Below are 27,443 nucleotides of genomic sequence, written 5' to 3' on the forward strand. Positions count from 1 at the left end.
ACAGCAGAGCTGATAGTTGAGACAGGAGCATGGCATGAAGCTGAAAATATCTGCTATCTGGCCTGCTACAGAAAAGTTTGCTTTCCTCTGCTTTGTGTGACTGTGTTCCGTGTACTTGTTTATTCATGTATGTATTTAGTTACAGTGTCCACACATGACTTTTTAAAGGAAATTTTGAGAAATCATCAGATTGGACAGTGGCGGGGGATCACTAGGCAATCATAAGCTCTCTTCCTAGAAGCAGGTGGGAACTCAGGGGACTTTAGGATGCGAAAAAAAGATCTAATGGCCTGGGAAAGGGAAGGTGCTCCACAACAAAGAGAATATAAAATAAAGTCTTGAGCAAAACCTTCTCGAGTATCCACTGCCTGCCTCGCAGAGAAATCCACTCAATTCCCAAGCATCTTGCTTCCGCCGCGTGAGGGCTTTAACATTCCGAAGGCCTTTTGGAGATACCTGCTTTTTTCTGTACATTAAGCAGAGAAGTAGCTGAAGGGGGCATCCCAGGGGGCATGGGGGTGGTGGAGCATTGAACTACTCTGACACCTCTTGGTTCTCCCATCATGGGGCTGTGCCTTCTGTTTTCTGGGTCTGTGTCCTCAACTTTGAGAAGGTCAGACTAAGTTAAATCCATGGAACTTTCTTGCCGTGATACTTCCAGGAGTTTTGAGCAGGAACTACCTTCAACACAGAAAACCAGAGAGGAGATCTTTCTAGCTGGTGCAAGGCCAGGCCTGGGAACCAGCCGAGTTGTCACCTCTGCTGGTGTGATTCATATTGGGCAAGGTCCTAGTTACCAAAAGGCTCTGGGCTGGGAGTGGCAGGGGTAAACAATTAATCAGCCAAACTCCTTCCCAAGACTCTCATTGCACAGTAAGTTAAATTGCAAATCACAACACATATTTAGTAGCAAGTCCATTTAAGGCCATTATGCCCTTTGAGAAGTTGTGTTAAAGAGTCCAAGTCTCTCCAACCTTGCCGCCCACCGAGGACAGTGAGAACCAGCTGGGTTGGCCCCAAACCTGGGTGAAACTTGGTTACGTGCCAAGGAATACTCTGACGGACCAGCCTGACCAGGCTGCAGACTCTGACCTGTTACGAGTTGTCATCAGGACTTGTCAGACAATGAGGGGCCCGTACCTGACATGCCACCACGGGCTGCCTGGTTCCCACCGGCAGACTCGCTGCAGAGGGCACAGCACAGATGGGAAACCTCTGGGCATGAGCACTGTCAACAATTTCCCCTCAACTCTGTGCAAAGTCAGCAGCTGTATGGTCTTAGCATTGGCTTAGAGAATGTCACTGATGTGTGGGCAAGGGCTTCCAACCCTGGCTCTCTGCTTCACCAATGGGACGCCCTGGGGCCCCAATCAGAGAGATGCGTGTCCGGGAGATGCAGGTGATTAGAAACGCATGGTTATGTTAAAAATACAGAAGAAATGCTAAGATTTTTTTTTAATTTTTAGGTTTTTTCCTAGTCTTTTCCACTTGAAATGTCTACCTGGGACTGCTATGGTTTTTGTCAGTACAAGCTTTATGTTGTAAGAGAAATCAACGTAACACTGGGAGCTGAAGGAAGGAAAACTGGTTCCTAGGGCTGCCAGAGGAACCACCTCAGTGAAATAAATATACATGTGACGTAACCGCAGCTGACCTTTTTACTAATAGATTTGTTTATATATGAAAAATGAGAGTTTAAACAATCAATCAAGCCCTGTTGGTTAAGAAAAAAAGTGACTTAAAATAATCAGCTAGTTGTCTATTTAGAGATAAATTAATAAGCTCATATTTATAATATATATATTCTAGTACAGATATTATAAACATTTATAAGCAAAAAGAAAGAAAGAGAAAGCAGAGGTGAGGTCTTGGGTCTCATTTGTTTGGCAAAAGCCTATGGCAGGCTTGTGAGTCAGGCACCCACCTGAGCAGGAGAAAAAGGCCGCAGGATACGGGCTTTGAAGCCAGAGATCTTGGATTCAAATCTTGGCCCCGACAGCATCACCTGTACATCTTCTGGCAAGCTGCTCTGAGCCTATTTCCTTACTTTCCAAATAAAGAGACAGGTGCATAAAGTGCGATGGCAGTAAGAACTAACAATAACTACAACTATAATCACCCTTTCAGATATTCCTGCCCTCAAGAGGCTGACTGTTAACACAGTTGGATAAGACAGTTGGTGTAATGGACCGAGTGAGGGGATGGGGGTGAAATGGCCAAGACTACTGCTGGGGGCATCAGGGAGGCATCACAGAAGAGGAGCACTTCGACTTAAAGGGGAGTAGGCGTTTATTGGGCAGACAGACAGCCCTCCCTCCCTCCTTTCCCATCCATCCATCTGCCTTCAATTCATCCATCCATCTATCCATCCACCCACCCGTCCATTTATTGAGATAATGTTTTCAGTGCTGGGGATATGGCAGAACCTGTCACGAAGTTGACATTCTAGCAACGCGTGACAGACGATATGCATGTATACAAACATATGTGAGTTTGGGAGTTGGGGGTCAAGAAGATAAAGTAGGATCACAATACAGAAGATGACCTGTGGGCTTGGTGGATGGAGGCGACTTCAGCGAGGGTGATTAGGAGGCCTCTCCAAGAGTAACAGGCAGGTCGACTAATGAGGCCACTGAGACCTGGGGGAAGAATGCTCCAGGCAGGAGAAATGTGAGTGCACAGACCCCGAGGTGGAAAGGGTGAGTGCTTGTGGGACAGAAGGAAGGCCAGTGGGGCTGCAGTGAATGAGGGGGAGAGATGCAGGAGCTTAACCACAGAGGGCTGTGTAAGTCAAGACAAGGTTTTTCAACAGGTTTTTACAATTCTGAAGTTTAATGTCAAAACAAAAACCCAGTCAAGCACCTTTTTTTTATGCTTTAAAACACACAAAGGAAGCCTGAAAATCTACTCCCCCACCCGCCCCCATCGGTAGGCCCTAAACTTGGTTATGTAAGAACCAACACCTTCTTTAATCTCTTGCCAGAACCAGATACACTTTGCATCCTAAACAAGCTACCAAAACAAAGCTGAAAGCTGGCTTAGACTCTGTCAGGGGATGTTCTGAACTTGGCAAAATGCATTTCTCTGTCTTTTCAAGTATGTTTATTTGGCCAAGGTGTATGGGTATAAGCACGGACGCGAGGAGCCAGCTGCAGGGGACTGAGACAAACACAATTATTATTTAGCAGTAAGGAAAGATGAAAGCAGTCCCAAGTGTAAGCATACATGTCTGATTCATCTACTGTTTATAAGCAGCAAAGACCTCGACGTGAACCACCAATGTCAAGGGGGACTTAGACACGTATTTGCCAAAAAGATTCTAGGCTTGGTGAATAAGGGCAGCAGTGTTTGTCTCCCATCTATTAGGGGCCCCCTTCCCCCCTGTGGCCACCCCCTAAGCCTCTGCAGCTTAGGGAGCAGGTAAGGCTCATCGTCGCTCATCTAGACTCACACCTGGGGCTCTGCTTGGACAATGGAGCTGAGGTCAGTCTGTGAACTTCAGCATTAAGATTATCTTCGGCTTCTCTCCCTCTCACTGCAGTGGTTTCCGCCCTGCATATTCCAGGAACTGCCCCATTTCAAACAGTCTCCTCACCTGGCCACCCATGTCCTCACACCTGGTTCAGGAAAGGTGGAGTCCTTGGAGCAGCACCATTCTGATTCCCCAGTAAGGCACTCCCAGTCCTCTAAGCCTTTATCCATAGACCAAAAGAGGTCTATTTTTCCTCTGTGCTCCAACAGTTCTTTCTTTTGACTGGATAATTTTCTTAAAAACAAGGAGGTGGGGAATGCTCTGACTCTGGGTCAGTTCCTAGGGTTGGTACAAATCCAGGAGGCCGCTTTAGTATGTGGGGCTTTGAATAACACTGAGATTTTAATCTCTGGGCCCCATGAAGAGAAATTTATAAAGCTCTTCCTCTCCAAATTCTGCAAACCGCAGACCCACTTTCCCTGCATCCTTAAAAGATCCCTCTGGTAGTCCCTCAAGCATTCAAAACTGCTTGGATGGGGACTGGATTTCTCGTTTTGAAAAAAATAATATGCAGAACAGACTATGTGGACAGGACACAGGTGACAGACAAGTGAGCTTCCTGCAGGCCAAGCCCCTAGGTGGTCTTTCTATGGGAATCATTGACGTTCATTTGTTTATTTATTAACTACTGAGCAACCAATATGGGCAGGTGCTGTGCTACATCCCGGGGATAAAACAGATCTAAAATATCAGCATTCTCCGCACTCGTGGGTCTTAGATCTACTGAATTGGGGGTGGATTTTAATGATGAGGAAATGCTTCTAAGAGAGCACATGGTGTGTGATATGTTGGTGCTTCCAGGTAGAGGCAAAAGGAAGGGTTGCTGTTTCAAAGCAAAAACCACAACCCTTTGATGACACCATAGACCAGTCCAACCCTATTGCCAAGAAAGGACTCCAACAAGTGGAGGCATTTCTGGAAATGCTGGGCCAATGGCAGGTGCTGCCTCCTGTTCCAACTGGGCTTGAGAAGAATCCCCTAGAGAGCGGCCTGTCTCATCCCGTTTGGGTGGCAGCTCCTGAAAGCCAGGGCGCTCAGTACGACGTACCATGTTCTTGGAGAAACACCATGAAAACATAATATAGATAACGTGCTCTTGAGAGAACTATTTTATGAGCTCGTGAATGTATACTTAGGAAATTTAAAGCTATAATTGGAGCATGGGGCCATGGAAAGAAGAACAGTGGAACTAAGCAAAACTGGCTGTTTCAGGTGTTTTGTGGCAGTATTTGTTTGCTACCACTTTGTTCACTTTGTAATCTGTTAACCTTTGAGAGCAAAGCAGCAATAGCACATACTAAAGGCACAAAATTGTAAGTGGAAAAAAATTCCAGCCATTGACTTTATTGTCTGTGACTAGGAAAAAGCCTGTGACTATTCTATTTCGTTGACACCACAAGACCCCATTCTTAGAAAATCAGAGAGTTGGAGACTCACAGGTACAGAGGGGGAAAGGAAAAGAGAAATAAAAGCACTCAGTTCCAGGTTCCAGAAGAAAAAACAAATAGGTGTGCCCAGACTTACCCAAAGCCCACATATCAAAAACCTGTATTTACAGATTTGATAAGTCACGGGTAATTATTTGCTTTATAAAACGGGCCATTACATGAGAATACTATTTGTTTGTTTTTTAAATCGTACATTCCTGGGATGTACTTAAGATAGGATTCAATTTAGAGAAAGAAGTTTGATTACTATACAATCAAGGCACTGGATCAAATCAGGCCCATAAGGGACCAGAAGGGGAGAGGCCAGGAGCAGGATGTATATCCGGAACACTGCTTAACTCTTGTTCCCCACCCAGCCCAAGATGTGATTTCAAACAAAAACAAACAAACAAAATAAATACCAAAATGGTCAAGGCGAATTATTTGTCCTGTCTCTGCTGGTTCTTTGACACAGCCACCCTCCCTTGGGGCCCAGCCTCTCCCTTCCCAGCCCTCTCTGCCTCTTCCATAGCAACAGGCCTCAAAAGTGGGTTTTTTACAGCACCAGTTCTCAGCCCAGGGTGGGGGGAATTTTGCCCCACAGAGAACATTTGGCAACATCTGGAGACATTTTTGGTTGTCCCAACTGGGGAGGTAGTGCTACCGTCATCTAGTGGGTAGAGGCCAGGGATGCTGGTTCACATCCCACAGGACAGTCCCCCGCAAAGAAACACCCCACCCAAAATGTCAGCTATGCCAAGGCTGAGAAACCTTGGCCTCGGGGAGGCAACATCGGAGTTGGGGTGCAAGTACTGAGGACTTGGGACTTGCCCGTCCTTTTAAATGAACTATTATTTAGTCGGAGGAGAAAATCTGCAGATCTCTGTTGCCATGATATGCTAGTCCTTGAACCAGCTGGTGCAAGGGTTAAAGTCACTGACACATGAAAGTGCTGGAGCAACCCACTTGAAAACATTTGGTGGAAACGTGCATTGAAACGTGCATTCCAAGTGCTGTAAGGAGCCACTTGGCAAGGCCTCCCACTTAGTCTTAAAAAGCCTTCTGGAAAGTAATTTATACCAATGAGCCGTGGCAAATTCACCCATTCTGTAAGTGCATCTTGACTCAACAAGCCTTTTGATCCATTGTAGAATGGCAACAATTATATTTTAATTAGTTATTTTCACTTACTTGTCAGAACCTGTTGGGATAATCTAAATAACTTCACACCCTCTTAACATTCCTCCAGAGGCTGCCCCGGAGAAAACGGGCTCGATTGTCTTTTAAATCCCCAGGCCCAGTGAAGTGACAGATAAAAAGCCCCTGGTGACTACACTCCTGCTGCTTTTTGGTTAGACTCACTTCTCTTTTCTAAACTTTCCCAAATCATAAACCTATTTCTTTCACAGCTGAGATGCTTTTTCTTGTCTCATTCCTTCTTTAGTATGAGCAGAGCACACTTTTAAACATTTTTTTCCTAAAAAAATAAACTCTGGAGAATGGTTTAATTAATAACTACATTTTTAAAAAAAGGAAAAGCTAGTTTTATTTTAAAGGCAAGGATCTCTAGCTTTCTCTCATTTCCTGCCCAAAGATGGTTAAAAAAAAAAAAAAGCAACCATCGGCCTCTTTCAACCGGTAGCTGTAAAACATGAATAACGCCCGAAAGTTTTGCTTCCTCTTTTTCATTCATGGGGAACGTCTTTAAAGAAAAAAAATCCCACCCGTTTATAGAAACAGAGCTGTCTACTCAAGTCCTGCTGCCACTCTTTACCACCAAATCCCCTAAAAGTGACTCTGAAGTCCTTTCGTTTCGAGTATCAACTCCAGAGGTCCACACACAACACAGATCTTGAAACGGAAAACTCTCCTTTCGTGGGGGAGCAGCCCAAAAAAACACCCATTGTTTGGAAGGCCTCTCAACTCCGGCTCTCAAATAACCCGCCTTTTCTGCATCAATGGAAAAAAGCTCCGGCGTTCATTCCCGCAGCACGAGGAGGACAGAAAGTTTAAGCAAAATGTATGTCAGGCCAGGGCAAGTGGCTTCTGTCACCAGCGTCCGGCAGACCGCACCTGGAGGGCCCAGGGGTGTCCGGAGCGGCCAAGGAACCCGGGAACGGCACGTCCCCCCTGCTAGGCAAAGGCGCCTCCTGCCACCCCTGCTTTACCTGGCGCCAGGGCTCCTTCTCCTGTCCCCGGGCTGCGCCGAGCGGGGAACCCCTTCGGCTTCAATCTCAGATCTGGGGGCCCGGCGGCTGGGGCGCCCTGTCCGCCCGGGGTCCCGAGCGGGTGCCTCTCTGCGGCTCGGAGAGCAGACGCCTCTCTGCAGAGCCTCCAGGAAACAGGGCGGCGAGGGCGGGGCTCTCCCGCCTCCCTCCCTCCCTCCCTCCCTCCCTCCCTGCCCGCACCCTCCCTCCCGCACCTACTGCCCGGGAAACACACCAGCGACCGCTGCGGCCGGTCCACGTTACCCACAGGACGGGGGAGGTTTCCGCCTTCACACGCAGGTGGGAGCGTACCATTTCCCCACCTTCGCTCGCAAGTGCCTGCATCGCAGCTCTGCCGGTGACTGTCCCCAAGGCAGAGGCTTGAAGCGAAACCCGAGTCCTTGGCTTTTTAAGTTTCTGTCTTGGGTGCGAGGCGGCGGCAAGGAACGCAAGTGAGCAAAGCCCGCTCCCAGCCGCGGCCTCCGGGGCACACTGAGAAAACGAGTGCAGCTTGATTGGCATTTGTTTTTCGGATTTTCCACGATTCCTATCATCGGTGCGCTTTGCACTGTGCTCTTTTACGCAGGAAAGAAAGCGTGAGATACTGTGGGCCAGACCCTGCCCGCACGTAGCCTTGCGGCCAGCTGAACCATCCCGCAGAAATCCCAGATGCAACGGCCGCCCAAGGCAAAGTCCCGGGCTCTGCATGTATGTGAGCGGAGAGGAGCCAGAACTTTCTACTGTGGCAGCACAGAACCTATGGTTTCCCTTTCTCAGGACTGGGGCGAGATTCTGTGAAAACTGTTGCAAATTTTAATGAGTCTAAATGATTTAGGGAAATTTTTCATGGAGATTATTTGCCCTTTAAAGATCAGCTAATAAAAAGCCCCTGTGTGTGTGTGTGTAATCTTTCTAAACTGGTTTGGAAGCAATCCCAAATATGTAAGGATTTTAACAACAAAGCTTTGCTTCTAAAATGAAGAGGAAGCTACTGGACTGCACATTAGAATAAGTACAGGGGGGATTTAAGTGGTTAAATTTTCAAACCAAAGCATTGGCATGACTTCTAACATGGCTGTTAACTTGTGAATCTGAAATAATCATATATAACTACTCCGGAGAGGTTAGAGAGTAAACAGGTGGGGGTGAGCCTGACTCTTTCATTCAGATGGAAGTTCAAAATATTGGGCTTTTACAAGATCTGTTTCTTCATTTATAAATAAATGAAGGAAATGGAAAAAAATTCTTGATCCCCTGTATGTCAGGCACTATTCCAGATACTCACTGATCTTACTGAAGCCTTTCAGAGGTGAGTATTATTACCTACATTTCACAGAGCAGCGTGCTGAGGCTCAGAGCTTAGACAACCTGCTAACCATTACTCAGCTCCAAGTGTCACTATTGGAATCAAATCCTGGTGTGTCTGGCTGTATCATTTTTTTCTACTAACCACGCTTCTCTCCCTCCCACCTCACCTAAGGCCACTTCAAGCTCCCAAGTTCCAGCTTCTACCTATGTTTCCAAGATGCCTGCAGCTTTGAGTTTTGCTGCAGGGCCATGGAAATGGTGTATAAACAGTTTTCATCTGTGAGGCTGCTCTAGTGTCCTTATGGGGTTGGAATTACTGCACCAGTTCGTTTCCGCCGGGCTGGATGGGCACCAGCCCTAACGGTCACTCCTCCTGACTAGCTGGCAAACTCTAAGCAGGTCCATCTGCTGGAACTGGCATAACATCCCTCCAAGGTGGGAAGCCGAGAGGTCCAGGAAGCGAGCACACTCAGGTGGAAAACAGGAGAGCAGGAAGCCTGTTCCTCAGAGGACAGCTGGCAGGGCACATCGCGGCCTGAGGACAAGGGGACCCGATGCTCCCGTTTCCCCTGGAGCACTGGTCATCTCCTGCGCCTCGTGGAAAGTACCTTGAAAAAGCTGTGCCCGGAATAGAAGTTATCCTGGTGACCTTTGGATGGTGCCATTTTTCAATGTGTCCCCCACATTGAATGCTCACTGGAAGCAGCATTCACTGACAGTGAACAAGACAACGAGGAGAAACAGAGCGGAGGGAGCCAGGGACGGCCTCTTTCTGTGAGTTGCCACAAATCCAGAAGCTAGAGGCCATTGCTTGAGACCCAAAGGGCTGTCCTAATGCCCACCAGAGGCACAGATTCCAAGAGATACACCAGTTCTGAGCTGTTTGTCTCTGTCCCCAACTACCACTGGCCAGGTGGGCAGATCCAAGCAGATGGCAAGCATTTTCCAATGGGGACGAACCTTCAGATGGAGGCTGGGCCCAGGTGAGGCCACAAAAGCCAGCTTACCTTATAATAATTAACCTAAAATAATGCTAGCCTGTCATGGGAAATGCATCTTTTTTAATTTTTAAAGTTTACAAATTGGCTACTTAGAAAAATGACTTGAAGTGGGAAACAGCACATTATAAATATGCACTGAAACCAAAGAGCAAAATCACATCACGTGTTTAAGATCAAAGAAACAACAAGCTCAACTCTGAAGTTAAACGACACTGAAAAACCAAACATCTTGTTAACTCAAAATACAAATTCTTTTCAAAATGTCGTTTCTGGAGAAGGAAGGCCTTCCATTTGGGCTGGCAGGAAATGGGGAGATTTTATATATATATATATATATATATATATATATATATATATATATATATATAAATATTGAATCTTTACTGCTTGTGAACAGTCTCCTGTTACCCTGGCAACCCATTTCCTCTTGTCATTAATGTAGGAGACTGGATAACATTGGGTGAATCAGACAGGTTTCCCACAAATCGTTTATCGTGTCAATGTGCCTGTGCCCTGCTGGGCCGGTTGCCCATCTGTCAGTGACGGAGGGGACAGGGGATCAGCAGAGAAGATGCTGCAACCGACATGTCATAAACCATACACTGAATCTGAACTTGAGTTTATTTTCCCAAACTGGGAAGATTTTATGTGAATCAAGTCACGCTCTGTGATCAAGGGCACAGTTCTATAGATGGAGACCTGTGGCCACACAATAAAATAAAATTCAAATGCCCACAAAGGGAAAGCACCCGGCATTGAGACATTTATTGACTTGAATCCCCACTCTTGTCCTTTATCCACTTTCTTGTATCTAATAAGTCAAATGTCAAAGACTGGAAGAAAGAAGTCGAGGGGAGAAGGGAGAGGAGAGAAGGGAGAGGGGAGAGGGATCTAACCTGGTTAGTAGTTACGGGAGGGGCTTTGCATGCCTTTTTCAAACCAAACCCTGCAGCTTATGAGGCGGCGATTCATATTCTCATTTTAAAGGTAAGGAAACGGAGCTTCACAGGCTCACGACTCTTCATCACCTCATATATCTCTGCAGACAGAGATGTGCGTGTACAGCTATGTTTAAACTGAGATATAATCCACATACCATAAATTCGCCCATTTAAAGCGCACAATCCAATGGTTTTCGTATATTCCCAGGGTTGTGCAACCATCACCACTAGCTAATTTTATAACATGTTCATCACTCCAAAGAGAAACCCACACCGTTGTCATTTCCCCTCCCTGAGCCCCTGGCAACCACTAATCTGCCTTCTGCCTCTATTCCTGACATTTCAAGTCACTGGAATCATGTAATATGAGGTCTTCTGCGACTGACTTCTTTCCCTCAGCATAATATTTTCAAGGTTAGTCCATGTTGTAGCAGGTAGCAGGACTTCATTCCATTTTACGGCTGAATAATATTCGATTGTTTCCACTGTATGGATAGACCATAGCTTGCTTAACTCATTTTTAAAACGAGGCCATTTCTACAGTTTATTGTTAAGATACAGTTTTAAGTTAGGAGAGGTGACTGGGATCCCTATACTGGTCCTGCTTCACAGGACCTCCCTGACTACCCACTGAGCTCTGGAGGGTCCTAGACGAAAGCTCTGTGAAGAAAGTGTGCTCCCTAACCTAAGTCAGCATCATCCATCTTCAATGTCTCCGAGGGCCAAGCCAGGTGCCCTTTTGAAGCCCACAGTTGATTAATGGAGACAAGATAGCATGAGGCACAACTGCATGGAAATACAACAGATTCCACCTGCAGGGTCACTGCTAAAAGTAAACCAAATAAGCACTGCAAATGTTTATTGTCCTGAAAGTAGGTATAACAGGGCCACTAATGAGGTAAGCTTTCTCCATGTCACCAGGCATGGTCAAGTCTGGTCCTCCAGCAAGTTATTCTGGGAGGCAAATTAATTACTTGTTTTCTGCGATGATTTCTGCCAAGTGGACATGAAGCAGTGTATGAGTGTGTGTGAGTGTGAGTGTGTGTGCTCCTGGTTTGAGAACTGCGAGGCCTGACTTCTTTCTCATCATGATTCTGCTTCTAATTAGCCCCCAAGCCTCTGGCATTCCGTAGCCTCATTTATAAATGGGGTGGGTAGTAACTGCTTGTTGGGAGAATAAAATGTTTACGAGAATATTTGCAAATGTTAAAAACGTACAGGAGCAGGGCGCTGTGGTGGCTCCCTGTCCGCCGGGACAGACCGTCTCAATCAGTCTAGCAAGATCACTCGGCTCTTTTCTCCTCCCTGAGCCTCAAGGATGTCCACAGGTAAGGGGAAGAAGGCACGAAATCTCTGAGCAGCGGGTGAGAAGCCTGCGATTCATTTTCTGCATGAATATGGGTCATTATTTTTGTTTTGCATGTATACAATATGCACAAAACAAGGGAGGAGTTGTCATCAGCCTGACTTTTGCAAATGACACCTTCGATGGTGACAGAAAAGACTGCATGTCACGCAAGTGCCATGGGGTAACCCATGTGTCTTCTCATCAGATCACACGGGTTAGCCCAGGACAAGACCTGCTCTCTGCTTATGGGTGATACAGCATAACACGCTTAAAGCCCCTACAGCCAAGGGAAGGCAGGGGATGGGGCCTCCAGTATACATCAAGAATCGGTGTCAGGGGACCAGCAGCAGCCGCCGTCTCTGGGCTTGATGAAAGAGCAGTTTTAGTCAAAAAGTAAAACAAGCCGCCTTCAGGGCAGCAAGGGAAGGATTCGGCGGGGTCGTGCTGTGAGCCTATTTCCCCCTCTGCAGGAGTTCAGCAGGCGGGGTCTAAAGAGAGCCTAAATCCTGCCCTTCTGTCCATCCACCCGTCCATCCATCGTTTCCATTGCAACATACAGGCAGGACAGTGCCGCCCAGCAGGGCTGAATGCAGAGGCCTTGGGGGCGCTGGAGGACTCGCCAGGGCCACACTGGAGGGCCTCTCCCACGCTGGGCCCTGTACACGTCCTTACTGACCTGGTGACACATTCCTCCCCGGGGAGCACGCGTGGCACAGTAAATACCACGCCACCTGAAGACATGTGCCACCCGCCTTTTGGAAAAGACAGGCCTGATTTTCTGGGTGCGGTGACTGAGTTAGAAGGGAAAGGAAAAGCCTATGGGACCCGAGCAGGGAAAGCAGAGCCGTCCCGCCCTCCTCCAGCTGAGGACGCAGACGGCACAGCTCCCGAGAGAAGAGCTCACAGGGGGCGGCAGATGCCCGCCCAGGGGCACCATCTGCAGAGGGAGCCAGGCTTCCTGGGGGGCACGGCTGGGAACATTTGTCTAGAAGGGATGAGCGGAGAGCTGAGTAAACACGGAGTCCCCGGGGGAAGCGAGCTGTGCAAGAGACCAGAGAGACTGAGAGAAGTCCGCCCTTGGCCAGCTGATGGAACCCCCCAAGACTGAGGGACAGGCCTCGGGACGAGCCATTTTCCTTTACCCTCAAGGTTTCTGTTTCCAGTTTGAGGTCTGCTTCCCCCACCCCCCCTCATTTTGGAACTGTTTTGTTGCTGTCTCCTTTCTTCATGAGGTTGGCAGGTAACTACCTACGCCCAGGAAAGGGAGTTTCTTGGGGTCAGAGCTCTCTTAGGACCATCCCCCAAAGACAGAAGGAAATTCATATCAAAGGGATGCTCTGCTGACGTCTGTGACCTGAGTCTGAAGCTTCCTGTACCGCCAGGCAGCTAAAGCAGAAGGCCGGGAGGGGGAGGGGAGCAAGGTAGAAGGCAGGTGGCTTCAGAGAACTCAGAGGTGGGTATGGAGACTGGCAGAAGCTGGCAAACTCCAGCTTCTCTCACTATCTGAACTTCTTATTTAGGAGGCAGGGTATAAACAGCACCAGAATGCTCCTGAATTGATAATTAGCATAAGCTTTCAAAAATGTGCCATTTATAGTAAGATCCTTCTTAAAAGAGAATCTTGTTGTCGAAAACAAAACTGAAAGCAAGCTAATGAGAGATAAACCTTCAGTTTGAGCGTATGCTATATGCTGACTTTACATGCCAGTTTCCAGAAAATCTCGCAAGAAAGGACCGCTGGCTCTGATCCCTGAGATTCTACAACACGTGGGAATTATGGAACTGAGATCCTTAGAACCAAGAGACTCGAGGAGTCAAGTGGTCCTTGGCTTGGAATGACACATATGTTTGTATTTAATATTTCTATTTAAGGAAAAACGGAGGCTCAAAGAAGTTGAGAGAGTTGCCCAAGATCACATAGCTGTGAGTCCCAGAGCCAAAAATACATCTCTGATCCCCTACGACCCGGAGCCCTTTTCATTAAAACATGTGAAGGCTCTACTCCCCACCCCTCAACCCTTCAAGCCAATGGGATGGGTAGGTTTTATGACTACCAAGGAATAACAGAGGGAAATAGAATTTTAGATCAGGGTAGAGTCTCAGAGGTTACATGCCACTCCCTTTACTGTGAAATGACGACAGTCTCAACTAAGAAGCTGAATGGCCTGTCCAGAATTACTCAGGGATTAGTGACATAGCTGAGCACGGAGCTTCTTGATAACCGCCCAGTGACGTTTCTCCTCTCAAAGCTCCCTCCGGTACCCAGCGGCATCTCAGGTGAAACCGTACCCAGAAAAGCTGCCTTAGGGCACCTCCAATGCTTAGGAAGGGTTTCATTTTTCGCACACCAGAGTTTCAGCCCTCACTGGGGTAATACCTGTGTGAGTTTCCAGGTTTACTGGAGGGGGTTGAACGGTGGTCCCCCCAAAAGATCACATCTTTAAAACCTGTGACTGTTTGGTCTCTGCTGATATAATTCAGCTAAGGATCTTGAGATCTTCCTGGAAGATCTGAGTGGGATGTAAATCCAATGACAAGTGTCCTCAGAGAATGGCAGAGGGAGTTTTGCACAGAGAGAACACAGAGGGAAGGCCATGTGAGACGGAGGCAGAGATTAGGGCTGGGGTCCCCTTCTCAGTTTCACTGCAGCCAAGGCCACCACTGTTCTGTGTCCAGAGTTCTGCAGTCACCTCCTAACTGGCCTCCCTGCCTCCACTCTCACCCCTTTTCCATCCATTAAAAAAAAGAAAAAAGAGGCAAAATTCCCATAACATAAAGTTAACCATTTTAAAATGAACGATTTATGGCATTTAGGACATTCACACTGTGCAGCTGCCACCTCTACCCAGTTCCCGAACATTAGCCTCACCCCAACTGGGCATCAATAAACAATCACTCCCCATCCCCCCTCCCCCAGCTCCGGGCGCCCTCTAACCTGCTTTCTGTCCCTATGGATTTACCTATTCTGGATATTTCCTCCACACGGGGTCACACGGGAGGAGGCCTTTTGTGACTGGCTGCTCCCACTCAGCAGGTTTTCAAGATTCACCTGAGTTGTAGCCTGTGTCAGAATCCCTTCTTTTTAATGTTTCATTGTCTGTATACATGCATTTTGTTCATCCACTCATCCGTGGACACCTGGGTTGCTCCCACTTGGCTGTTGTGAACAGAGCTGCTGCAAACATGGGTGTCCATGTAAGTGAGTCCTCCCAGCTATTCTTCATACCAAAATCTGATCCAGTCACGTGACGCTCCAGCTACCATGACTTCAGTCGCTTCCACTCCTCTTAGGATAAAGCCCAAACTCCTGAATGTGACCTTCAGGGTCCTCCCACTCTGTCCCCTCCCCGCTCCTCAGCATCATCTCACATCTGCACTCCTGCCCAGCTGACTTGGTTTCTTGCTCCTGCTGTACTTTTTGACTTCACCTCTGAGCCTCCGCAGAGGCTGTTCCCTCTTCCTGGAACACCCTTCCCCTGGGTAAGAGGCAAGTGTATTGACAATAGCTCTTTCTCAAATCTAAGCTGCACTAGCTTCCAGCAGAGCCAATGCAGGCCTCTGTGGTTTATGGACAGAGAGGCATCTCAGAGCTCGCTGCGGGATCAGGAAGGCTAGGCTGGACCTCGCTGAGAAATCCCACAGAACCTGCCCCGAGACACCTCAGGGGCCTCTAGGATTTCATCCTGTCTATGAAACCCGCCCTGCTGGGAAGTCTGAGTGTGGTTACGTGGGTTCAGCGGCCCAGTGTCTGCCCAGGAGGTGTGACAAGCTGCAGGACCAGTCGGTCCCCTTCGCAGCTGCTGGGCGTCCTGACTCAGCCCTGCTCAGCACTCTCCACCCTGCACTGTGGGCCGGCTATGAGGCAGCCTCTGCTTTTCCCATCACAACTGGTCAACACCCCCAGGCCTGTGAGAAGTGAGGAACTGCAGTGATTCCCAGCCACAGATGGCCTCTAGCTCCAGGGGAGCTCGGCTCAGCCCGAGGCAGAGGCTGGGGGGCTGGGAACGCAGGAAGTGAGCTCACTGGCGTGAGCCAGTCACACCTGAACTTGACAGGCGTCAGCTCAGCCTGGGCCGCAGGGTGCTCTGGGTCACTTCTCAGGGCGGGGGCGTCCATGCCTTCACTTCCATCCACCCTTTCTTTTCTTAGCTTCAGTTCTGAGCCTCTGCTGCCTGAGCGTGTACAGGCTCAGGTGTGCAAATGTATCGCAAGAGCACACACATCACGCACACTCCCACAGGCACATGTGAGTGCACACGCGTATACACACATACACACAGGTACACACACGCAGACACGTGGCTCTATCATGCTCTTCATTTCCCCTTTTCTGGCTTCTAAAAATAAAAATAGTCCAATACAACCCTCCCTTCCACATAATTCCTAATAGGCCCCTTATCACTCTTTCCTCCCCTTCACGTCTCCATCGCCCCGATGTCCACGTGAACATTCAGAAGAAACTGCCTGTGGAGACAGACAACACGCTAATTCTCTAAGGGCCGAGCCAGCTCCAGCTACCTCCTTCCCTCCACGGCGAGGAAACGGTGCAGAAGGACCCTCGCGCGTCTCAGGGGCCTCTGAGCAAGACGGTGGCTTTGAGGGCAGCCCGTCTGTCACTTACCTCCAAGACCTTCCCTGTGATAAACTGGTGACAGGCTTCGCATTTCACCCCAAAGAGCCCCTGGTAGTCCTTTTCGCAGTACGGGGCACCGTCCCTGCAAGGCAAAGAGTTCAGCTGCCGAGACGAGGCCCAGGCGGGGAAGCCACCGAGACGCGTTTCTCTGAGCCCTGTTCGGGGACCGTGTTTCTCTCCCACCCAGCGCCCACGTGCCAGGAGAGCTGGTCGGACACGAGCAAGACCCACGGGACCACACGATCCGGAGACAGAGCTGTGGTTCTCTGGGCCACACAGATGTAACGGCCAGATCACCGAGTGCTCCCCACGGCCTGTCTCGCCATTGTCCCAGACTCACTAGCAAAGGCCTGGTTCTCCGTCGCCACCAGGCCGGATGGGCTGCAGACGTGGTCCTGGCGGTCCCCTCTCCCTGAGGCCCCCGTGCTGCCTCCCCTGACCCCTCCTTGCGCCCACACACCAGAGCCTCAGCCTCCAGGAGACCCGAGGGGCCGGGGCCTTCTCATCCAGGCCCCGCCACCTCCTTCCCTCGCCTCAGCAAAGTTAAGAAGCACCGCTCTAGACAATCTACCGCGGCCCAGCCCTTGGTGTGCGCTTCCAGGCCGAGCGTTTGCCTCGCCTAAGGATGCCTGTGCGTCAGAACCACCTGTGGCGTCTTCCCAGGTGTTCCGGCTTCACCCAGACCTACAGAGTTAGCTTTTCGAAGGTGGGGCCCAAACTGCTTTTGGTTTGTTTTGCTATATCCCTAAGTTAGACTCATTTTATTTATTTATTTATTTTGAACAGCTAATATATTTCCTCTGGTTGGAGGATATTTTTTAAAGCATAAAAAGGGCATATAGGGGAAATCCTTCCCTCATTCCCACTGCCTCCCCACCCCCATGCTCAGTCTTTCTTCCTTAACTCAAAAGGTAACCGTAACGGGCTCAGTGCCCAGACCCTGTGTGTTCTTGGGGGACATGGAGGGGGGGTGTGTGTGTCTACAAATACGTTCAAAACCTGGAAGGAGAACAAAGGTTTGCTAGAGCCAAATGGGGGAAATTAGCGGAGGTAAAATTACCGCATGCTCCATCGGTTACAACATATTACACCAGCTTTGTTAATTGTTAAATTGGGCAATGATTAACATCTCATTACACTTATGGCAGGCAAACTATGGCAAACGCAGAGGAATAAAACTCCTTGCATGGGTCTCGTAGCCAAAAGTTCCTATTGATTGCGGGGTGTGGATGTCTTCCCTCACACCCGATGGGTTGGGGTGGGGCCCTCAGAGCAGGGGCTGGAGGGCCCCCCAGGCCGCAGCCTCACTTACTTGCTGATGTACTCCCCGGTGAGGACCTTCCCGCAGGATTTGCATTTAAAGCACCCCAAGTGCCACTGCTTTTCCAGCGCCAGCAGCGCCTGCCCGTTCTTGATGTCCCTTCCGCAGCCGGCACAGTCTGGAAGAGAGCAGCGGGCGGCAGTTACTACACGTTCATTGTGCTAACGTCAAGCGCTCGGCCAGCTCTGAACCCTGGGTGCCCCCATCTCAGGCTCAATAAATATCTCCGTAAGCACCATCTCATTCTGCTCCTTCCCCGCACAGTCTCTCCCCGCAGTCTCGCAGGCCCCATCCTCACGCGTCATGAACCACCGTGGATCCTGGGGGACGGGCGAGACCCTCTGTGCTCCAGCTGGCCCGGAGACTATTTAAGGAGTGTCTTGGCCTTGACTCTGGGAAAGCTCCCACAGGCCTTTATTCACTCAGGACATGGGGGAGCAGTGAAGCCCTCAGGCTGATGCCCCGCTTAGCGATACGTGTGATCCCTGGAATGCCACTCACAAGTCTCATTGTTGTAAACAGGACTCTTCTGCCTCATCAACCTAAACCCAACCCTCCAAAAGCTGTCATCATCAATTAAATGGCTAACTCCCCAGCTTTAGGTTCTCCTGGGCAGGCTCCCGTGGAGCGGATAAAGTGTTTTCTCGTGGCAAAGAGCGTGGACCCTGGAATGAGCCGGTTCTGCGCCCAGCTCAACGCCTCGTGGGCTAGTCCCGTGACCCGGCTGGTTCTCCCGCTTTCTGAGCCTCGGTTTCCTCACGTGGAAGCCGGGATGTTGCCAGTGCTTTTCTCCAGCCTCCCGGGGGAGGCGACGAAGCGATGGATTCAGCATAGTGGTTGGCATGCAGGGGTGGCTCTCGAAACATTTGCTGTTATCATTATTTCAATTATTATTCTGATTATGAAATCATTTTCAGGGAAGTGGAGTCTTTTAAAGAATCCAGAAGAATGTAAATGGGTGCAACCTTTTTAGAAGCCACGGAAACATCTACACACATTTGAAACCAATGTATCTGAGGAAGTGAAAGAAAACGCTGTCGGCACGTTGGCCATGATGTCCCCACATGATCATAAAAAGCACTCAAGGAATAAAGCAATGTCCAGACAGGGCCACTGGGTACACAAATGGTTAAACGTGCCCTCTTCTGACCGCATCCGCGAAGGCTGCTCAGTTACGAAGGACATCTTTAGCCCACTTTAATTCTCCCAGAAAAATTAAGATGCCCAATCACCGACCTGCTCCTGCTTCTTAACAACACCCAACCCAGGACTGCTCCCACTCCCTGAATCCCCCCTAAAATTACCGGGCACTAGCCCAAATCCTATAAAAGTTTCTCGAAACACTATCCAGAGGTGCTTGTCTCCCTGGCTGTAGTTTAAGTAAATCTGACTTTTTTTTTTGGGCTACAGATGTATGTCTGGTGATCTCTGGTCAATAGGTATTAACAAGCCTTTAGGCCCAGCAATTTCATGTCTAAGATTTCATTCTGCAAATAAATTTTCAAAAGTGTGTGTGTTCCCTGAAGAATATACAGGCATTTCCCAAAGTATTTTTATAACAACAAAACTGAAAGTAGCCTATCTGGATATTAACCAGGGACCAGAAGATTAATCATAGTATAGTCAATAATGGGACACTGTGTGCTGTTAAAGAATGGGGTAGATTTGCTTAGATTTGCTTGCAGACATGGAAAGATGTCCACAATAAAATAAGAAAAAGAAAATATGCATAGTAGCAGCTCATGAATAGAAAAATAGTAAAAACAAAAAGGTATGTGCGCGTTTGCACATATGCTTGTATATGAATGAACATTTCTTTAAAAAAAGTAAGAATTCTTAAGACACTCCCTTCTGTGAAGGACTTTACTTTTTACTTCACAACCTCTGTGAAATTTAATTTTTGTTTTTGCCATGAGAATGCAAACAGATGAGTAAATATTTATAAAGTTAAAAACATATCTGCCATATAAGTTATAAATATTGCAGATTAGAATTTCTTTACATATAGTCCATTATAAGCTGAGTGTGGATCATACCGGTCACAAAGCATTACTTACTTATTTTAAAGCTGGGGTTTATATGTATCCCAGCATCTTGCCAAAAATCTTAGAAAGGGGATCTCACATCTAGTAGTTTACTATAAAGATGAAAACGGGAGACCATAGTGTGTGTTTATAAATACACTTTTTAAAGGTTAGAAACACAGTATGTTCGTAAGATGAATTTACAGTTTTTAATCCAAGCTGAACTAAAATTTTCCTTTATTATTCTGAGTACAGCATGCCCACTAGATGGCAGTAAAGATTTAAAGTAATAAGGAAGCGGCTTGTTGATAAAATTTTTTTAAGTAGAAAATAGATTTGAGAGATGACTTTCCAATTCTACAACTGAAGGCAGTGGGCTCAGAGTGGCTGGCACAGCTGCTTGAGGTCTCCCCCGGCACAGAGGTGAGGTCTAGGGAGATGGAAGGCATGTGGGAGGTAAGAACATGGGCTACAGAATTAGGAAGATCTGGACACTGACGCGGGAAATTACTGTCTGAACTCTCACTTTTTCACCTGTGAAATGCCGACCTACTTCCTCGATTGCCAGGAAAGGAGAGACCCTGCGCTGTAAAGCGCTTTGCGTAGCACTCAGAGCTCCTGGTGCAGGCTGCCCATTCAATGTGGTTTCCTTCTCCTTGGTCAGCACAGAATGAGGCTAAAAACCGGGTTGCTTGACTCCAAGTCTTGCTCTCTCTCTTTTTAAAAAATATATTTTTACTGATTTCAGAGAGAGGAAGGGAGAGGGATAGAAACGTCAATGATGAGACAGAGTCACTGATCGGCTGCCTCCCCCCTGGAGACCGAGCCCACAACCCAGGCATGTGCCCTGACCGGGAATCGAACTGCGATCTCCCAGATCATAGGTCGATGCTCAACCGCTGAGCCACACGGGCCGGGCCAAGTCTTGCTCTCTTTACAAGCACGTTAATGTCCAAATGTCCCAGAGCTCTGGAAGCAGCCGAGACGATCTGAGGGCAACAACAACCTCTCGGGTCATTCTCTCTGAGGGCTTTTGGTGAACCAGGCACTGTGGAGAGCTTTACAGACCCATGCGGTACCATCTACTTCACCGTCACTTAGTCCAAGTGCCTGGCAGTCTGGAAGCTTCGGACTCACGGGTGGTGTCCTTCATGCCCTGCAGTGTCCCATGGAGGGCTGACTTTCTGCAGCTGATTTTGATAGTGGTTTACAGAGAGGGAGTCACTGAATGTGAATGCCTAGGGCCAGCCAGCTGCCAAGGCTGGGCTGGAAGAGGCTGCCGCGAGCCTCTGCATCCCAAACCTTAAGACATAAATCAAGCAAATCAGCAGAGACCCGCCTAGAAAGGAGACTGCTGGCCACATCAGCAGATGCAAAGGATTCTGGGGTATTCCACAGGGGCTACCCATTCATTCCTCTCTGCAGAGACAAAACAATTTGTGCTGGACTGTTCACCCCTTCCACGCTCCTTCCAACTAGGCTCCTTGATAAGAACAACACGTTCTATACTCTCTAGCTTCGTGTTTTTCAGCTGTTGAGAAAATTGTTTCCACATCATGAAGCAGCTGCTGGTAAATATAGAAAGCTGGTGATTGGCACTGGAACGACTGCCGGAGTCAGGAATAGGTGAGTATGGAGAGGCGTCAGGGAAATCAAACCCTCTAGCCACTCGCCAGTATTCTATCAGGGGCAAATAATCCCCAAATGTGAGAAAAGAAAATACCAACCACAGCCTTAAACACTTCGCTGCCAGCCCTTCATGCGTGACTCCAGGAGCCAAGAGAAAAGCAGGGATTTGACTGCTCACGGCCAAGTTAAACCAGCATCCAAGCACACATCTGGTTCCATATTCATACCATTCTAACAGATCACAGGACATCTGAGGGCCGGGGGACCCTGAAGACGATTTGACATACATGCTTCATTTTATACTCGGGAACCTCAGGCCCAGGGTGGGCAAGGGCTTCCCACAGGCCACAGGTAAACAGTGTCCCGTTAACTGCAGAGTGGGAAGCTCCTGTCCTCAGGTGCACACAATCCCAGCCGCTGACGCTCCTCAGGTCTTCCACTGTCAATGGACAAAAACTGCCGTGATGGGACTTGAACATGAGGTTCACTTGAGTGAAGACTATCTAAGTAGAGAATTATTATGAAAATGATGTAAATCATAAAAGGGACCAGAGAGGGACTTTCCCCGTTTAACCAATGCTTGCTGATACTGAGATGTTAAAAAATGTCCAGCCCTGGCCAGTTTGGCTCAGTGGTTAGAGCATCAGCCCTCCAACTGAAGAGTCCTGGGTTCGATTTCAGCCAAGGGCATGTACCTGGGTTGCAGGCTCTATCCCCGGCCCTGGTTGGGGCATGTGCGGGAGGGAGCCAATTGATGTGTCTCTCTCACATCGATGTCTCTCTCTCTCTCTCTCTCTCTCTCTCTCTCTCTCCCCCTTCCACTCTCTCTGAAAAGCAATGGAAAAAATATCCTTGGGTGATGATTAAAAAAAAAATGTCCATGGAGGTTTTAAGTCTGTTCAGAGTATTTCCTTCCTTTACTGTAAAATTTTAAAAATTAAGAATAAAAATTATAATCAAGTTTCAGTATTAAAACTGTTGCCCATTTAAGTTCCAGAAAATTTAAATGTTCCCTGAAATCCTTTTTTATAAATAACAATAAAAAAGAAAACCTATTTGTCATTGACAAAGATTAGCTCATAAGTTCATAGCTATACACGTGAATGAAAAATAAATAGAAATGAAATCATTTCAGATTTAGGCTGTTATTAATAGAAAGTGGAATAAGACTTTGGAGACCCTATAAAATATTCAAGTGGTATCCTTTTAATAGACTGTCCACTAGAGGCACTTTATGCCTGGCCAGGACTCAATCTAGGGAGCTTTAATGAAAGCAAAGAACAAATTTCAAGTTCCACGCTTTGGCTAACTTGAGGTCCTGAACTTCATGACATCGTATCTTGTCATTCAACTGTTCCTCCAGGGCATGGATTTCCCATTATCTTGTGTGATAAAATGGAGGACAGATACTCTATCCAAGAGAGGGAGAAAAAAGGGACATAGAAGAGTGACCTGAATGCGGGTCAGACTCTGTTGGGTGAACAAGCTGCCTTCAACACAACCTTCAGCACATGTCAGATTAGCCTGCCCCATGGATTCCTTCACGGCCATAACTGTCTGGAGGCCCATAGTGGCCGCCCACTTTCTACAGGACAGATATTCCCAGTCTGCTAGGGTTTCCATCACACCGTGGGGTCTAAATGTTCGTTGCTACCTGTCCTCACGCTTGAACTGACTGCACGCACCTGGGCTGCCAGCCTGGCCTTTGTTGTAGGCCCCTCAGTTTGCAACTCATGAATAAAATAAAAAAAAATCCTTACGTTATTTTTAATAGGAGATAGTCTAGAGTTTTAACATCTTTAAGGTTTAAAGGATTTGGGTAATTTAAAACCTTCCCTTGACCAAAAAGACCACATCATTTAGTCGTGAAAACAACATTCATCGGACAGGGGGATATTGTTGAATGCTGACTTTCTCTCCTTGCCATCTGGGCTCCTCGGTATTGTCAGGTTCCAAAGCAGGCGTGTAGGAGTTGGTAAATATTGACTGGCCACAGTCCATTTTAAAAAAACTTTACGAGTCACTGAAATAAGTCCACAGAGTTCTTTTTTGGCATGTCACGGCCATTGCCCTGATATGGGGTCACCCTAAGAAAGGGTAGGAAAAAAGATGGCATAGGTAGACGGCAAAAGGAATGTGAAACTGCTAATGTTTTAGGCTAAGCACTTTCCAAGAGTTAGTTTGTAGAAGTTCTTTTTTTCAACTTCTGAAATTCTATGCTGCTATTAGCCAAAAAAGCAATATGACATCACAAGACATATATTGAGGAGGGGGGTGGGGAGGGGGCTCAGAACGTTCATGTAGATGCAAAAGGAGTCTCAATGCTATAAAGAATGTGTATCTCAAATTCACTAAAAACAGCCCAGAATTACTGTAAAAGGTTTATGAGCTGCTGAATAGGTAACCTTGAACCAGACTTTCCACAATCACCCGTGGCCCTGCTTAGGTCAGTTGCTCTCTTTGCTGTCTTGATGGTCACGATGGAAACATTACGGTCCAGCGAGGCCTCTGACCTGCTATTTTAAGGAAGGTTCTTCTTGTCTTTGGAAAACAAATACTGCACAACAAACAAGTCTTTATGGGCCATCATAGCAACAGGTGATCAGCCTTCCCCAGGATAGTTGAAGGCAGGCCCAGCAAAAGCCATTTCCCAAGACCTCTATCACTTCATAGGTGGGGGGAAAAGTCCTATCTTTCCTCCTTTTAAAGAGCATATACTTGTAGAATTTCAGTTAAGTGGATGTCCTGCATACTTACAGAATTTCAGTTACTTTGCTCATTTTTACAAATATAGACCATTTACATGTTAGGAATTTTCAATTCTGATCCGTAAACTAGTGCTCCCAGGATTCTGTGAGAGTATTAGGGGCTCTTAAGGTCAGGATGCTCTCGCCTTTAACCGGTGTTGGTGTGTTTTCCCCCCACCTGCACAGCTAGGATCTGAATGGGAAATTAAAGGAGCCAGACTCTTTGCCTTTCCTCCCTTGCTAGTTGATTATGAAGTTAGTAAGCAGGAATCCTCGTGGCTGATGCTGCTAGCATCAGAGAAACAGACTTGGTACCAACCCAAATGCATTAGAACAGAGAGTCTGAGAATCTCTGCTAATTAGCTTAGAGTCCTAAGCTCAAAGCCTGAGTCCCGAGCACTTCCGATCCACTTCTGGACAGGGCTGGGAACGTTTAAGGTCAGTCTTCCACCAGCAGGCTGTGCTCAAGGGGTCCTCCACTCAATTTATGGCCAGAAGTAGAGGAGGAAAGGGGCAGAAAGAGGGAGGACGGGCGAGCAAACAAGGGAAGGAGAAAGACGGGAGCCCCCAGGTTAAGGCTGCTACCTGCAATCACCGCGGGCCGTTCAGCTCACCACACCGTGGGCACAAGCCCAACAGTTTCCAGGGGGACGTTCAGAACGTCGGCGGCCACTGCTTTCAAGGTTTGGGATAGTCCTTAGCAAACCCTTCTTAAAACTGTACCAAGACATCAAAACAGAGACTCAAACAAATACTTGTAAAGCGTGTTCACAGCAGCCAAATGGGGGAAATGAACTAAGTGTCAATTAGCAGGTGAATGGATAAACAAACTGTGGTCTGTCCATACACTGGAGTATTAGTCAGCCGTGAAAAAGGAAAGGGGGGCTGATAAACGCCACAACCTGGACGGATGAACCTCGAAAACATTATGCTAAGTGAAAGATGCAAGAAACAGAAGGCCACGTATGTACAATCACATTCATATGACGTATCCAGAATAGGTAAATACACAGAGACAGAAAGCAGATTGGTAGCTGCCAGGGCCGGGAAAAGGGATCCGGGAGTAACACGCAGTGGGGATGGAGCTTTCTTTTGGGATGATGAAAATGTTTTAGAACTAGACACAGGCGGTGGTTGTACAACACTGTGAATGTACTAAAATGTTCACTTTAAAGTGCTTAATTTTACATTATGTGAACTTTACCTCAATTAAAAAAATTTGTTGTTGGGGGGGAGGTGGGCAAGGGTATGGGGGGATAAATGGTGATGGATGGAGACTCAACTTGGGGTGGTGAACACACAATACAGTGTACAGATGACGTGTTGTACTACTGTGTACTTGAAACCTGTATAATTTTGTTAACCAGTGTCACCCCTATAAATTCAATAAAAAGGGGGGAAAAATTGTAACTGTAAGAAGGTTTGTTCTTGCCCAGATTTCCCTAATTGAGTTGTAAACTTTAACCCGGTGAAGAGTTTCATAATTAATCTTTAACTGGCTGTGGTCTCCTAGCACGCAGGGGCTCGGGCCAAACAGGAAATCATGCGCGAGTCCTACGTCAGTTTCTCAGACTCAGTATCATTAGCAAACATCAGCTCATTCACTCTATTCCAAAGGCTGGAGGGAGAAAAGGAAGGGTAGAATGTCAGTTTTGGTACTTCCATCGTGTGACCAGTCACTTAATACACATTCGGCTGAAGGTCACAGCAAGGGCAAACTGCTCTGAAACTTCAGTCTGGAATGAATGGGCCTTTTATTTTATTTTATACAATAAACATTATGTTATTTTTAAAGTACTTTGGCTTTAAATAGGTCATACGTATACACATGGTTAAAAAATTTTTTTTCACATAGTAAAAATAATTTCCTTTCCTTCCTGTCTCCTACCACTCCCTTCCTCCCTGCTGGAGACAAGCACTAATAGTAATTTCTCAGTATCCTTCTGGGACGATCTACAGGAATATACAATTACAGGTACACACAGCAGTCCTCTGAACAGCTAAATCTTTACTGCCACTGGCAAATTAAAAATAACCTGGGGAACGACTGCTGTTCCAACATTATCATTCCAGTTTTCCTGATAAGTTATGAGAATGTGTGGTCTCAATACGTAAGAGGCATATCTAGTGAAATGAAAATAGCAAATAACCGAATGCCATTAACTTTCCATCCACTGAGAACACTTCCGAGATCATCGATGCTCCGGTTAAGTGAAAAAAATGTGTCACTCTGGGATCTTTGTGTCTGGCTCATAATCGTTATAGATTTCAATCTGAAAAATCTGAATATAAATGTTCCTTTTCTGCAATGTACTCTGTCTGTTTGCAATAAATCTCTGCCTGCTATGTAAACCCTAAACCCCACTCCTACCCAGTAGAGCAATACTTGAGCTGCCAGGCCAGGGGCTGGGACCCTGAAGGCCCAGAGAGGTGAGGCCTCCCTCCAATCTCTTTTTTAAAAAAAAGAAAAGTAGAACTGTCAGGGAATGTATTTCCCCGCCTCCCTAAAATGATTTAAATTTATACCGAGTAGAGCATTTGTCCTGATACCTGTAGGAGTTCCAAAGGCAGTCAGAATAATGACAATGCTGTACCGAGCAGGGAGGGAGAGGAAGATGGGTTTGCATGTATTCATGCGTGGGCGTTCCTCGCGTCAATCCGCCCAACCCACGCGCAATCAGACACTAGTCAGACTCCCTTTGAAATGGAAAGGGTGATTGTAGACAGCAGCCCACTCCTGCTCAGGTGCCTGAAATAGACGGGAGCCGTAGGAAATGACAATCCAAGCCCTATTCCCCACGCTCGCGTTGTCACACACAGGCTCCCCCTCGCACGGCTCCTTAACCCATGGGAATCCAGTCCCTCCGTTACAGGCAAATACACGGAGAACGGAGTTGAATTAAGCTCTGAAGGGGTGTGTAACCTTCTGGCAGAGCATGATGTCTCCTGGACATACACTTTATTTCTAAAGTATGGATCAGCTAGACATAGGCCATTGATTTTTTTATTAATAGTAAAAGCAGTCTAATTAACGTTCGTCACAACCCTGGGAGGTAACTTACTATCATCTCTGTTGATGATTACGGTTATTGCTTTTTGAATTCAAATTGCATTAGACTAGATGCAGCAAGTCTTAATTAATTCAGGGGCAATAATCCTTAATTGAAGTTGTTTGTTTCTATGGATAACTTCCTGATGGTTTCCATTCACCCAGTCTTGCTGTAACAGGGAGGCAGCCGTGGCAGGTAGAAAGCGCGCAGCCCCGGGGGCAGGACACATGGATAACCTGAAAAGTCAGTTTCCCGCTCCAAGGCTCAGCACCCCC

The 27,443-nt window shown here is 47.4% G+C and overlaps 1 protein-coding gene across 23 annotated transcripts in view; it reads right to left on the reverse strand.

Annotated features, from left to right (window-relative positions):
- The window catches only part of ABLIM1 (actin binding LIM protein 1), a gene marked incomplete at its 5' end in the record, with an annotated part of 227,952 nt that overhangs the window by 61,281 nt on the left and 139,228 nt on the right, over window positions 1–27,443 (reverse strand). For 18 of the 23 annotated variants that reach the window (XM_081158067.1, XM_081158059.1, XM_081158063.1 and 15 more), the window contains 2 exons: window positions 16,386–16,479; window positions 17,710–17,836. In XM_081158067.1, the coding sequence (XP_081014193.1) occupies window positions 16,386–16,479; window positions 17,710–17,836 (221 nt within the window). Of the gene's footprint in view, window positions 1–7,127; window positions 7,320–16,385; window positions 16,480–17,709; window positions 17,837–27,443 lie in introns of those variants that run through there. The other 5 variants (XM_081158073.1, XM_081158071.1, XM_081158070.1 and 2 more) reach the window with 1 other exon arrangement.

Source organism: Miniopterus schreibersii (assembly GCF_964146895.1).
Source record: "Miniopterus schreibersii genome assembly, chromosome: 14".
Lineage (NCBI taxonomy): Eukaryota > Metazoa > Chordata > Mammalia > Chiroptera > Miniopteridae > Miniopterus > Miniopterus schreibersii.